At 41.9% G+C, this 14,138-nt stretch overlaps 1 protein-coding gene across 2 annotated transcripts in view; it reads right to left on the bottom strand.

The window, feature by feature from the left end:
• AGTPBP1 (ATP/GTP binding carboxypeptidase 1) overlaps positions 1-14,138 on the bottom strand; it is a 223,276-nt gene that overhangs the window by 45,956 nt on the left and 163,182 nt on the right. For both annotated transcript variants that reach the window (XM_069762493.1, XM_069762500.1), the window contains 3 exons: positions 5,934-6,087; positions 4,984-5,164; positions 4,737-4,866 (listed from right to left, as the gene is read on the bottom strand). In XM_069762493.1, coding sequence (XP_069618594.1) covers positions 4,737-4,866; positions 4,984-5,164; positions 5,934-6,087 — 465 coding nt within the window. The remainder of the gene's footprint in view (positions 1-4,736; positions 4,867-4,983; positions 5,165-5,933; positions 6,088-14,138) is intronic.

Below are 14,138 nucleotides of genomic sequence, written 5' to 3'. Positions count from 1 at the left end.
ACTGAGTGTTTTTGGTTTTACCATTCTCTTTTGTGTCTTCAGGTTTCTTGGTGGTGTGTGAACATGTTCTTACAGACTTGTTCACTGTGCAAGTAGCCCATGTGTTCCTGTTTCCATGATTGTTCTCTTGTGTCTACAAGACTGGGGAGTTCCACCACTCCTCTTGGGCTAGCTGCACAAAAGCTGTTCTGCCCTGTATGCACACATGGATTTTTCCTCTCTGAACCCTGTTCACACAGGTAATATACAGATGATCAGGTTTTTAAATACATCAGATAGGGATTGCATACATTAGTTAGGACTGCTCTGATATGGGTATACCGTGAAGATTGGTAGAGCAGCTTAGAATACATTTTTTGCAAAAAACGTATCAACCAAATACCCTGTTATTTACATCTTTTACTAGCACTTGCGGATTACTGCAAACATTTTTTCAAACTGAGTGTTTTTGGTTTTACCATTCTCTTTTGTGTCTTCAGGTTTCTTGGTGGTGTGTGAACATGTTCTTACAGACTTGTTCACTGTGCAAGTAGCCCATGTGTTCCTGTTTCCATGATTGTTCTCTTGTGTCTACAAGACTGGGGAGTTCCACCACTCCTCTTGGGCTAGCTGCACAAAAGCTGTTCTGCCCTGTATGCACACATGGATTTTTCCTCTCTGAACCCTGTTCACACAGGTAATATACAGATGATCAGGTTTTTAAATACATCAGATAGGGATTGCATACATTAGTTAGGACTGCTCTGATATGGGTATACCGTGAAGATTGGTAGAGCAGCTTAGTATACATTTTTTGCAAAAAACGTATCAACCAAATACCCTGTTATTTACATCTTTTACTAGCACTTGCGGATTACTGCAAACATTTTTTCAAACTGAGTGTTTTTGGTTTTACCATTCTCTTTTGTGTCTTCAGATTTCTGAGGGGGGGGTTCAGTCAAGATGGGGTGCAGAGTGTACATTAATGACAAAAAAAATGAACTTTTTTAAACAGAGTGAAAAATGTAAAGGGGTCTGAATACTATCCATACCCACTGTGTGTTTTCTGTTTATTTAAAAAATATCAGAAATTTGAGAAAAATTTCAAAAAATTTGCAGTTTTCAAACTTTGAGTGGTTATCCTTTAAATTCAGACAGTAATACCACAGAAAAACATTAATAAATAACATTCCCTCGTTTCTGCTTTACATCAGCACCATTTGTAAAATGTTGTTTTATTTTGTTCGCATTTTAGAAGGTTTAAAAATGTAGCAGCAATTTTTAATTTTTTCAAGGAAATTTACAAAACTTATTTTTTAGGGACCAATTCAGTTTTGAAGTGACTTTGGGGGTCCTATATATTGGAAACCCCCCAAAAGTGATACCATTTTAAAAAGAGCGCCCCTCAACATATTCAAAATTGCTGTCAGGTAATTTATTAACCCTTCAGGTGCTTTTCAGGAATGAATGCAAAGTGGCATAACAGCAATGAAGAAATTTATTTTTACCACCTAGATGTTTCCAACTTCTGACCAGGCCACTGTAGTCGGCAGATTTTAAGGCCATTATTTGGCCATGAATTTCCATGGCAACCATCAGGACCACACAATCAAGGTCTCAGGGTGCTGATAGGGTTAAAGAGGGAGAAGCCACACTCTGTTAACCATCTAGATGTTGTAGTCATTATTGACAGCTGCATTCAAGGGGTTAAACGGCATTAGACGGTACCAACTCTGATCATGGTTGATGCAGGAAGCTGTCAGCTATACAGCCGACAGCTGATGGATTGTCACCTGTATGGGGAGGCGATTCGCTTATATCTCAGGTCAGTTAAAAGATGCATTGGTGGTCACTAAGAGGATAAAATTATCTCAACACAGGAACATTGGTTTTAAAACATCCAATTGTCAAAGTTATTATTATTCCAAGATCTATCAAATAAAGTGTACTTTGTAAGACAAACCCTTTAAAGACATTTTCCAGGAAGAGAAAAAGAATACGTAATTAAAGGAAACGACTGGAAGCCGATGGCTGGGCAACTTTCTAACGCTATTAACCTGCAAATTAGCCCTATATCTGTCAGTCAAAGGGGTTCTCCAGGAATAGATAAATAAAATAAGGAAATGTAGTCATAAATTAATTCCTAAATGCGTGCAATTAGCAAATCACAATGGTTTTGTTTAGGGAGGTAATCACTATGGAATTAAAATGGCCGCTGTCTTGTACCACAGAGAAACCTGTCCTAGGCCTTCATATGTAGGAAGATGTGCCCACTAATACCTCAGCACCTCTGGTGTCTCCAGAAGTATTAGTGGACACTTCTCCCTATATGTGAAGGACTAGGACAGGTTTCTCTCAGTGAAAGAAGACAGCGGCCATTTTAATTCTATACTTTTTACCTCACTAGACAAAACAATTGTGGTTTGCTAATTAAATGTATTTAGGAATTTCTTTTTACTGACATTTCCTTTACTTATTGTATTTATCTATTCCTGGAGACCACTTTGACCTACAGATATAGGGCTAATCTGCAAGTTAATAGGGTTACAAAGTTGCCCACGTATGTTACCACTTACATCACTGTGAACAGCGGCTATAAGCATACCCTGGCACTATGACTGAGAGCCGGCTATGCAGGACATTACAAACACAATAGTTAAGTCCCCATATCAGAATCATGTTGTCAGCAGCACTTCCCTGTTTACACTCTGAGATGTGATGCCAAGAAAAAAAAAATGTTGCCACCATCAATGATCCGACCAGCCAATGAATGTGCGTGTTACTTGTTTGTTGGGTGATCGCTGGTATGTTAATAATCAAGACGAGCGTTCTTGCATCATTAACAGAGTACCAATTTCATTGTACAGGCTGGGAATCCATGGGCTGTATAGGACAGCAGTGTAATGATTTATATTGCACAACATGGCTCCCCTAGGTTAGGAGATAAGTAGTATGTGGAATTTACAGGGAATTGGATATAAAGCATCCATCTTAACAAGAGTTTCCAGAATACTCACTGTCCTTACAGCACATGCTGCGCACACATCAGTCCAAACAAAAGCTAAACATGTTGTCGATTTCTAAATCTGCTCAGATTCTCACTGCAGAAATAACTACCGTACTTTTCACCTTTTCATGATTGAGTGGCTTAATTTTTGCTCTTCTATTTTTTCCAATAGAGTCATCACTTGTTTATTTTTTCCATCGAAATAGCCATTTTTTGAGGGCAAAATTGTAGATTTAAGTCACACCATTTATTTTACAAAAAAAGGTTTTAGAAATCAGAAAATAAGGGGTAACTTTTCTCCTTGTGCAAAATAACAAGACAGGCCAGGAATGCCAGAGTGAGGAGACTTATAGCCTTGCATGCTCCTCTGGGAAATTAAATATGCAACTTGCTTCTTCAGAGAGGAAAAGGACTTAAACGCCAGTGCCACTTATTGGAATTAGCAATCCTAAAAGTCACTATCGACCCTTTAACAAGTCTTGCCATATGACTTCGGATAAAAGCCAAATCTGAATATCAATTTGTAGACACAGCCTCTCCGAAGAGGCAATTTGCATATTTAATTTCCGAAAGGAGCATGCATGGCTTATATAAGTCTCCTCACTGACATGCCATTCCTGGCTTGTGACTCTCCACTAGGAGAAACGTTGCCCTTTAGATCCCAGTCTTAAGCCTCTCAACTAGTTAAATCACATCTCGTAGTTTGCAGGTGCAACACACTGTCTGCAGATTGAGATTCTGATTTGGCTTTAGTTTAATCCCTAGTCATATTACAAGGCTCGTTAAAGGACCGATAATGACTTGTAGGATCGCTACTTCCAATAGGTGGCACTAGAGTTCAGGTCCTCTTCCTCTCTGAAGAGACAATTTGCAGAACCAGGAAAAACCACAATTCCACTATAGTTCTTTTCTGTTTTTATTTTAAAGCATTGTGCTGTAAAAATGACCTAATAGCAATATGAAAGGATTGTATGTTAAAACCGTTTTTACATTTTTAGCTCAATGGAGATGTATTAGGGTTTGGGTTTTTTTAAGTGGCAAGCTTATGTTTTTACTGATAACATTTTAGGATAGATACATTTTGATTTCTTCTTTCCACAAAAAAGCAGCATGTGCACAAAAAATGCGGAATGCATGATGGGATGCTTATATACGCATTTTTTCAGCCATTTTCCGCCAAAAAAAACACTGAAAAAAACGCTAAAAATCGTTTGTGTAGTCTATGAACCTAGTTTGATTTTTGGGCTCCAAGTAGACATTTTTTATTGATACCTTTTTGTGGTAATTTTTTTTCCTTTTGATTGCTTTTATTACAAACTGCAGTATTAAGAAATTTAATTAAATTAACATTCTCCTGAAGCCAAGCCAAAGGTCAGAGGCTGTGTTTCATCAGAGGGCAACCATGAGGGCCTTCAGTAGACCTGGCTGCCATGGTAACCCCTCAGGAAACACAGCCATGTCATTGATTGACAGTGGCACCAGAATGGTTAAAAAGCAGAGATGGGAGCCATCTCTGGTTGCTGCTTTTACAGGAAGGTGCTAGAGATAGGACATGGATGGCATCTACCAGATATGGTGCTGGCTCAGTTTCTGAGCCTGCTATATGCACTCTCTGTGCCCATATGATGTAAATGTACATTATATGGTCACAAAGTAATTAACGATACAGGGAAAATATTTGGTGCCAGTCTCTGAACAGTTGTGGATTTACACAATACAGGTTTTTGTCCTCTATTCCAGCATTACATACCAGAGGAACACGCTTGATAGATGCCAAATATTGCAGGAGGCCCTTGGTATGGTAAATTGTAGGATGTAAATCAGCATTGGGGTTTTGCCACTGTCTGTTCAGATCTTCTCCACTTAAGGAGCAACGATGGCTAGGAAGAAAAAAAAGACCATTGAAAGATTCTTTATTATTTCCTTACTGATTTTCCACAGACTACACAATAAATTACTTTATATATACTTTTCGTACATTAATAGCAGCTACTTACTTCCCATTGATCACACCATCTGGGTTAAGCATAGGAACAATTTTAAAAATGAAGGATTCCCGGAGGTGATGTGCAGTGGGACTGTTCCCCATAAGAAATTCCAGCGTGCCTTTCATTACCCAGCTAGCATTCGTCTCTCCAGGGTGAACTCTGGATGTTAAGAAAATGTAGGGACGGTTTCCTGTACAAAAAAAATAAAATAGAAAAAATACAGTTCTTTTAGGAAATATTTGTTTATATATTATGGTGTATCAGAGGTTTAATGTCAGTATCCATAGAACTTATTTTAACAGATGCATTATACAAAATGTAAAAATTATGTCTAGCACCAGTGAATGCCTGTATGATAAGTATTCTAACTCTTTACATACAAATTCCATATAGAAATATTTTTTTTTTGTAAAAAGGATCAGCTTTTTCAACAGTTAAATAATAAGGTCTATATAAACCTTAAGATAATTGTCAACATAACACCCATACACCCATCGTTAATGTGTTGTTCATGGTGAAGAATGAGTAAGTCGCTGAAAGAAATCCAACGTGCCCAATTTTACTTTTCACCATCTAAATACCGTAAGTATGTATGACAGTGAAAATTAACAATACATACCCCATCAAAAAGCAAGTAACAATGGCCAGTATGGAAACAAACAAGCCTCGGCTTTATAGAGGATTTTCATCTAATTTTTATATGAAGATTGAATTTTCAGATGCCTAACAGCATCGTTTCATTCTCAAGCCCCCTCATTCCTTTGTTGGTCTTCCCTGGAAGGAAGATCTCACTGGAGTGAAATAATGCACTTTAACTCAATTCTAAGCACCATCATCAGTGTTTGAAATGGTGCAAATCACCAGCTGAGGAGGCCTGGAACTGTACAGAATATTCGTCATAGATGAAAGGTGATCTCCTTAAGGAAATAAATGATTGTGGGGAGACAATTTCAACTTACGAAACTGATAGACATGCTCGTAGTAATTGGACTCTGGCATGGCAGTTATGGTGACTACCGGGCATCCATTTCCAGCTAGTGTTTCACATAATACATCATGGCGATAATAGATCTGCTGGGGATTATGCAGAGACTCCAGTTTTTGAAGGTGCATCTTTGGAAACACAAAACATCAAACTGTTTGCTAAAGTATTAAAACAATAGCGAGTAAGATTTCCACAGAGAATACGCAAGAAGGTGCAGGGAAAACAGCAACATATGTGAATTTTGGGGCAGATTGTCTTTGCCCAATTCACTGCAGTGACTATGTGTCTACAGCTCTGGCAAAAATTAAGAGAACACTGCAAAATGTTCAGTTTGTCTGATTTTTCACTTTATAAGTACCGTATTTTCCAGCTTATAAGACGACTTTTTAACCCCTGAAAATCATCTCAAAAGTCAGGGGTCGTCCTATACGCCGCGTACGGCGTGTGCAGGGAGCGGTCCTGTATGGTTCCCAGGATCTGGAGGAAAGGAGACTCTCCTTCAGACCCTGGGATCCATATTCATGTAAAAAAAAAAAGAATAAAAATAAAAAATATGGGATATACTTATCCTCCGACGGCCCGCGGCTCTCAGCGGTGCAAGCGGCGGCCTTCGTTCCTAAGGATGCATTGAGCGAAGGACCTTCGATGACGTCACGGTCATACGACTGCAAGTTTGTATGGATTTCTACGGGTGCTACGATTTCCTCCCACACTCCAAAGACATACTGATAGGGAATCTAGATTGTGAGACGCAATGGGGACAGCGCTGATAATGTCTGTGGGCTTAATGGCACTATATAACTGAGTAAAATAAGTTAATGGGAATGTGAAGAACAATACGGCAACAATCACCAGTCCAAGTGTGGTACAAATTCTTTATTGAAGCCTTAAAAAGCCATCTCGTTCACGGCCCGGGATGGTGGAACAGGAAAGAAGGTGAGCAGGATGTGACGACGGCCGTTTCGCGCCTACGTCAGTGCTTCAACGGGTCTGAGGTGCAGCAGAGTGACGTGGACATAAATAGGTGAGTAGGAGAGAAACCTCCCTCCCACCCTCTCTGCTCACACCCCTCCCTCCAACTCCTCCGAACAAAATACACATGTGCAAGACATAAAATACTTTAAAATGAATAAAATCCGGGGGCAAACCCGGAATATGTACCTCCCCTTGTGCAAGCTCACATACACTACAATGGATATGATCAAAATACAGCAAGTTAAGGAAGGACTCACCCGCTCCATCTGGAGCGTGCCGAACACACCTATATGTGACCTCTTACATAGGTCCTATATAGACTCCTATAACGGGGTTATGCTAGCGCAAAAACGGAGGTGGTCTATTTAACACATAAACGAAAACCTGCTGGCGGGGGAAAGAAAGAGAATAATAAGAATGAATAAATCACAGAAAAATAGACATGTCAATCCTGTCATACAGGCCAGCTGGACCCATAGCGCGCGTGCGCATGATCCACCTTGCCTCCTTTCTTAGCAACAGCTTCTGTAAATCACCCCCTTGCGCAGGTAAGACCACCCTCTCCACCCCGGCAAATCTGAGGACCCACGGATCACCTAGATGTGCATCTCTGATATGTTCAATTAACCTAGGTACACCCTTACCCGTCCGGATAGATCTGAAATGCTCCCTAAAACGCACACAGAGTTGGCGTATGGTCTTCCCTATGTAAAACCTTTTACAGGGACAGAACAGCACGTAAACTACGTAATCGGTCTTACACGAAATGAACTGCTGAACAATATGTCTTATAGGACCTATATTGAGCACCTGCCCTGTAACATGATATTTACACGAAAGGCAGTGGCCACAGCAAAAATTACCCTTAGGGACCGATTGTTCAAGCCATGTGGTCCTAGGATTAGAGATACGGTTGCGGACCAATAAATCCCTCACCGCGCAGATTTGTTCTGAGGATGCCAACTATGTGTGCATTTTAGGGAGCATTTCAGATCTATCTGGACGGGTAAGGGTGAACCTAGGTTAATTGAACATATCAGAGATGCACATCTAGGTGATCCGGGGGTCCTCAGATTTGCCGGGGTGGAGAGGGTGGTCTTACCTGCGCAAGGGGGTGATTTACAGAAGCTGTTGCTAAGCCCGCCAGAAGGTTTTCGTTTATGTGTTAAATACAGTCATGGACAAAAATTTTGAGAATGAGACAAATATTAATTTTTCCAAAGTCTACTGCTTCATTTTTTCTAATGGCAATTTGCATATACTCCTGAATGTCAGAGTGATCAGCTTAACAGCAATTACTGTACTTGCAAAGTCAATATTTGCCCAGAAAATGAACTTTAACCCCCAAAACACATTTCAACATCATTGCAGTCCTGCCTTAAAAGGAGCAGCTAACATCGTTTTAGTGATTGATCCATTAACACAGGTGTGGGTGTTGATGAGGACAGGGCTGGCGATCAATCAGTCATGATTAAGTAAGAATGACATCACTGGACACTTTAAAAGGAGGCTGGTGCTTGGTATCATTGTTTCTCCTCAGTTAACCATGGTTATCTCTAAAGAAACACGTGCAGCCATCATTGCACTGCACAAAAATGGCCTAACAGGGAAGAGTATCGCAGCTACAAAGATTGCACCTCAGTCAACAATCTATCGCATCATCAAGAACTTGAAGGAGAGAGCTTCCATTGTTGTCAAAAAGGCTCCAGGGCGCCCAAGAAAGACCAACAAGCGCCAGGACCGTATCTTAAAACTGTTTCAGCTGCGGGATCGGACTACCAGCAGTGCCGAGCTTGCTCAGGAATGGCAGCAGGCTGGTGTGAGTGCTTCTGCACGCACTGTGAGGCGGAGACTCTTTGAGCAAGGCATGGTTTCAAGGAGGGCAGCAAAGAAGCCACTTCTCTCCTGAAAAAACATCAGGGACTGACTGATATTCTGCAAAAGGTACAGGGATTGGACTGCTGAGGACTGGGGCAAAGTCATTTTCTCTGATGAATCCCCTTTTCGATTGTTTGGGACATCTGGAAAACAGCTTATTCGGAGAAGAGGTGGTGAGCGATACCACCAGTCTTGTCTCATGCCAACTGTAAAGCATCCTGAAACCATTCATGTGTGGGGTTGCTTCTCAGCCAAGGGAATCGGCTCACTCACAGTCTTGCCTAAAAACACAGCCATGAATAAAGAATGGTACCAGAATGTCCTCCATGAGCAACTTCTCCCAACCGTCCAAGAGCAGTTTGGCGCCCAACAATGCCTTTTCCAGCATGATGGAGCACCTTGCCATAAAGCAAAGATGATAACTAAATGGCTCATGGAACAAAACATAGAGAATTTGGGTCCATGGCCTGGAAACTCCCCAGATATTAATCCCATTAAGAAGTTGTGGTCAATCATCAAGAGACGGGTGGACAAACAAAAACCAACAAATTCTGGCAAAATGCAAGCATTCATTATGCAAGAATGGACTGCTATCAGTCAGGATTTGGTCCAGAAGTTGATTGATGCCAGGGAGAATTGCAGAGGTCTTGAAGAAGAAGGGTCAACACTGCAAATATTGACTTGTTGCATTAACTCATTCTAACTGTCAATATAACCTATTAGTACTCATAATATGATTGCAATGATATTTCTGTATGTGATATAAACATCAGACAAACACTAATAATAACCAGAGGGCAGCAGATCATGTGAAAATATAATTTTGGTGTCATTCTCAAAACTTTTGGCCATGACTGTAGACCACCTCCGTTTTTGCGCTAGCATAACCCCGTTATAGGAGTCTGTATAGGACCTATGTAAGAGGTCACATATAGGTGTGTTCGGCACGCTCCAGATGGAGCGGGTGAGTCCTTCCTTAACTTGTTGTATTTTGATCATATCCTTTGTAGTGTATGTGAGCTTGCACAAGGGGAGGTACATAATCCGGGTTTGCCCCTGGATTTTATTCATTTTAAAGTATTTTATGTCTTGCACAAGTGTATTTTGTTCGGAGGAGTTGGAGGGAGGGGTGTGAGCAGGGAGGGTGGGAGGGAGGTTTCTCTCCTACTCACCTATTTATGTCCACATCACTCCTCTGCACCTCAGACCCGTTGAAGCGCTGACGTATGCGCGAAACGGCCGTCGTCACATCCTGCTCACCTCCTTTCCTGTTCCACCATCCCGGGCCGTGAACGAGATGGCTTTTTAAGGCTTCAATAAACAATTTGTACCACACTTGGACTGGTGAGTGTTGCCGTATTGTTCTTCACATTCCCTGACGGTTTACTTTTTTCTATATGAGCACCTCTACCGTGATGTCAGGTTCACACTCATAACTGGAGGGACCGCTGTCAGTCTTTGATCGAGCAGCAGCTGTGCGGTCGTGCTTTTCTTCTTTTTTTTTGTGTGTAAAATAAGTTAATAAATCAGTAACGAATCCCCTCTCCTATTGATGGGGGATAACTTACTATTTTGGGAAAACCCATTAAAGAGAATTTGTTACCAGGTTTTTGCCACCTAGACTGAAAGCAGCATGATGTAGAGACAGAAAACCTGATTCTACTGATGTGTTACTTACTGAGCAGCATGTTGTAATTTTTATAAAATCACAGATTTATCACCAGGAGATCTTCACTTCATGAACTCTGCATAACCCTGATGAAGCCAGAGGCGAAACGCACGTTTGGGTGAGAAGATGCCACTCCAGACTCTTTGAGGTGAATCCTTTCCTTATCTACCTTTAATGCATAAACTGTTTCTATACACGTGTTCTCTCCTCACTGTCAGGTACTAGCTAAAATGCTATAGGGTTACACATACGTTTATTTTTATCTGTACTATTGGACTTGGATTTGTTTGAAATTGCTACCTTCTCTTCAGATTTGACATGGCATTGTTTCAAGTGCCAGGAGTTTTTTTTTTTGCTAAGTGCTTTATTTACCGGCATAATTCCTTTAACTAGCCCTGAACCTTTACCTCTGATCTTGCAATTATCACATTTATACCTTGCTTAAATTTTTACCCCTGGTCTGTGAAAGGTGCATTATTCCTGTTAGTGATATAAACACCTATGAATACGAGTCTCAATTCTTTGGAGCTTATGGCGTCTCCCCTGTGTGGTACTCTGTTTTTATAGTGTCTTGTTCATGTGTTTTTGTTTTTTTTTATATATATATATAAAATTATACATTTTTTATTATAATGGATCTCTTCATATCACTGGGTCTATTTACACCGGGGTTCTAGACTTAACATTGATGCAAAGTGCCAGTGATTGTATATGGACACTTTCGGTAATTAGCTTTCTGCCTATGCAAAGTGTACAGAGAAAGCTGCCAATCAGTGGCTTAACAATTTTCAAGCTTGGTTCTAATAGTTCAAAGATTTTTTCTGAGGAGAATGGCTAGGAAACTTGACTTGGGGCATGTCCTCATAGAACAGGAATAAAGCAGATTTTCGGTCTGGGTTCTTGAACGGAATCCGGCAGTGGAATACAATCTCGTCCTGTTGAATTTTTCCACATGGACATTGACCTGCAGCACAGATTTGTTCTGAGGATGCCCAGCAGTTCTCAAGCCTGGCTATTATCCATCACCCACTACTAGATTATTTAGATTTTTGTAAATACAGATTACGGTGAAAAATCATGTGTTTAGCGCTACAAAATGTACTCTTTATAAAAGGTATTGTTAATATTTGATCAGCCATAATGCTGTATTTGCACATATGTACTGATGTAGGTGTGTATATCAGAGACAAGTGAAAGATTTCTGAAATCGAGTGCAGAAAATTATGTTAAGGGATTTTTTATTTTTTTGCTCTGAATTCATGGTTCGCTTTAGAAAAATATTTAGAATTGAGAGTCCTCAGTGGTTGATACCTTTTAATGGCTAACTGAAATAGGGATTTTTGTGTACTCACCGTAAAATCCTTTTCTCCGAGCCATTCATTGGGGGACACAGACCGTGGGTGTATGCTGCTGCCAATAGGAGGCTGACACTAAGTGATACAAAAAAAAGTTAGCTCCTCCCCTGCAGTATATACCCTCCTGCTGGCTCTCAGCTAACCAGTTCGGTGCAAAAGCAGTAGGAGATCAATAATAACATATGAGCGTATAGCATGTCATATTCTAAAAAACAAGCATAAGCTAATAACAGGGTGGGAGCTGTGTCCCCCAATGAATGGCTCGGAGAAAAGGATTTTACGGTGAGTACACAAAAATCCCTATTTCTCCTTCGCCTCATTGGGGGACACAGACCGTGGGACGTCCCAAAGCAGTCCCTGGGTGGGGACAACAATAGATCAGGCCCTGTGTAACCGCTACTTACAAATGCGCCACCGCGGCCTGCAGAGTCCGCCTGCCCAGACTCACATCTGTGGGAATTATAGTGCTTTAAGAATGCATGCGGACTGGACGAATCCGCAAGCTTGCAGGCGTGCCTTGCTGACGCCTGGTGCCTAGAACCCTTGATAGACAGGGAGATAGGCTGACATCTAGCACGGAAGGACTCCTGGATGGTGAAAAGAATTCACCATGTCATCATGGTCGATGAAACGGCTAAACCCTTCCTGAAAATGTCAGGGAGCCTTCCTCTACCGTCAGGAAGCCCAAATAAAACGTCCAACCTTCAGAAGGACGCCGTCCTCAAGACGTACCTACTCAGAGCACTCACTTCGTCCAGAATATGGGGGATCTTATTCCATTTTGTGGACTGGAGCCAAAAGAGATGAGGGAAGAACTATGCCCTCATAACAGTGGTAATACAGTACCACCTTGGTAACAAGGGATGGAGATGGCCTGAGGACAACCTTGCCTCGAAGGTAATAAGGGAAAAAAGTCTGAAAGAGCAGAGAAGCTAGCTCCAAAGACTCGTCAGAGTGAGAATATCGCAGAGGAGAACGGGACGACTTTCCCTGATAGTAAAGTCTGCCCGGATGAAAAAGGAGCCTACTGTAAGGCTCCTAGGAATAATAAGGTCCCAATGATCTAACGGTATGCGATAGGGAAGAACTACGTGTGAAAACTCCCTGTGAGAAAGTCCCTACTTGCAGTTGTGCATCGATAAGGCGAGAAGATACTAGCTCCGCAAACAAAAAACGGACGTGGTCAGTGCGGATCTCTGAGGATCACTGGGGCCCCTTTCTGCTTCCGAAAGGCTTTCGGAAGCAGTGGAAGGGGAGTTATGGAAACTGGTACCATGGCAGAACCAGAGCATGGAGAGCGATGGCTCTTGGATCTCGAGACCGAACCACGAACTCGAGTACATTGGCCTTCAGTCTGGATGTCATCCCACCTACAACTGGAGAGCTCCAGTAAGGACAGATCTGATGGAAGACTTCGGGGTGAAGTTCCCACTGACTTGAGGCGAAACCCTGACGGCTGAATTTGTTTGCCGTTCAGAGTTCTACTTCTGGGATATATACTGCCGAGATCACCGAATAATAGACTTCGGCCCATCAGAGAAAGTGAGGTACCTCGGTCATGGCGCCTGATCGTGGGTACCTGCTAGATGACTGACGTAAGGCACCGCCGTGGCATTATCCAATTGAATTCGGATAGGGTGACCCGCCAGAAGGCAGTGGACCTGATGTAAGACTACCGTTCGGATCTCCAGAACAATGATGGGGAGAAGAAGACTGGCATTGGTAGTTACTAATAACCATTGAACCGGGAGAAAGGCCCTGGATAAAGAAGGAGCTCAGAGACTATTGTCTGAAAGTCTATTTGACTTGCTGAAAACGAGCGGAGCGAAGGAAACCGTTTCCATTGTCGTCACCATTTTTGCTCAGAACTCTCTTAGCAAATCGAATGAAATGAGGGGTGAGTAATCAAGTCCTCAGAACTCTCCTTGCGCGAGCTCCCTGTTGAAGGGCCATGAACTTGTCTCGAGGAAGAATTACCATCCTTCTAGAAGTGTGCAGGATCATCCTCAAAAAGGATATCTGCTGGGCTGGAAATGAGGAGAACTTGTCTAAGTGTAGTTGCCAGCCCAGGAGAGAAGGTATCGCAAGAGATATAGACGACTCAGCGTAGTCCTGGAAGGGCGGCTAGACAGACCAAACAGGGCAGGACGAGCACGCCTCTAGAGTGCAAGAGAAACATGACATCCGCCATGACCCGAGCGAACACTCTGGATGCGGAAGCAAGGCCAAAGGACAAGGTTGTGACATGAAAATGCTGTTGACGAATGGAAAGGCGAAGGAATTTTTGCAGAGGGCAAGCAAC

Source organism: Ranitomeya imitator, chromosome 1, assembly GCF_032444005.1.
Source record: "Ranitomeya imitator isolate aRanImi1 chromosome 1, aRanImi1.pri, whole genome shotgun sequence".
Lineage (NCBI taxonomy): Eukaryota > Metazoa > Chordata > Amphibia > Anura > Dendrobatidae > Ranitomeya > Ranitomeya imitator.
This window is presented reverse-complemented; position numbering and strand designations above follow the sequence as displayed.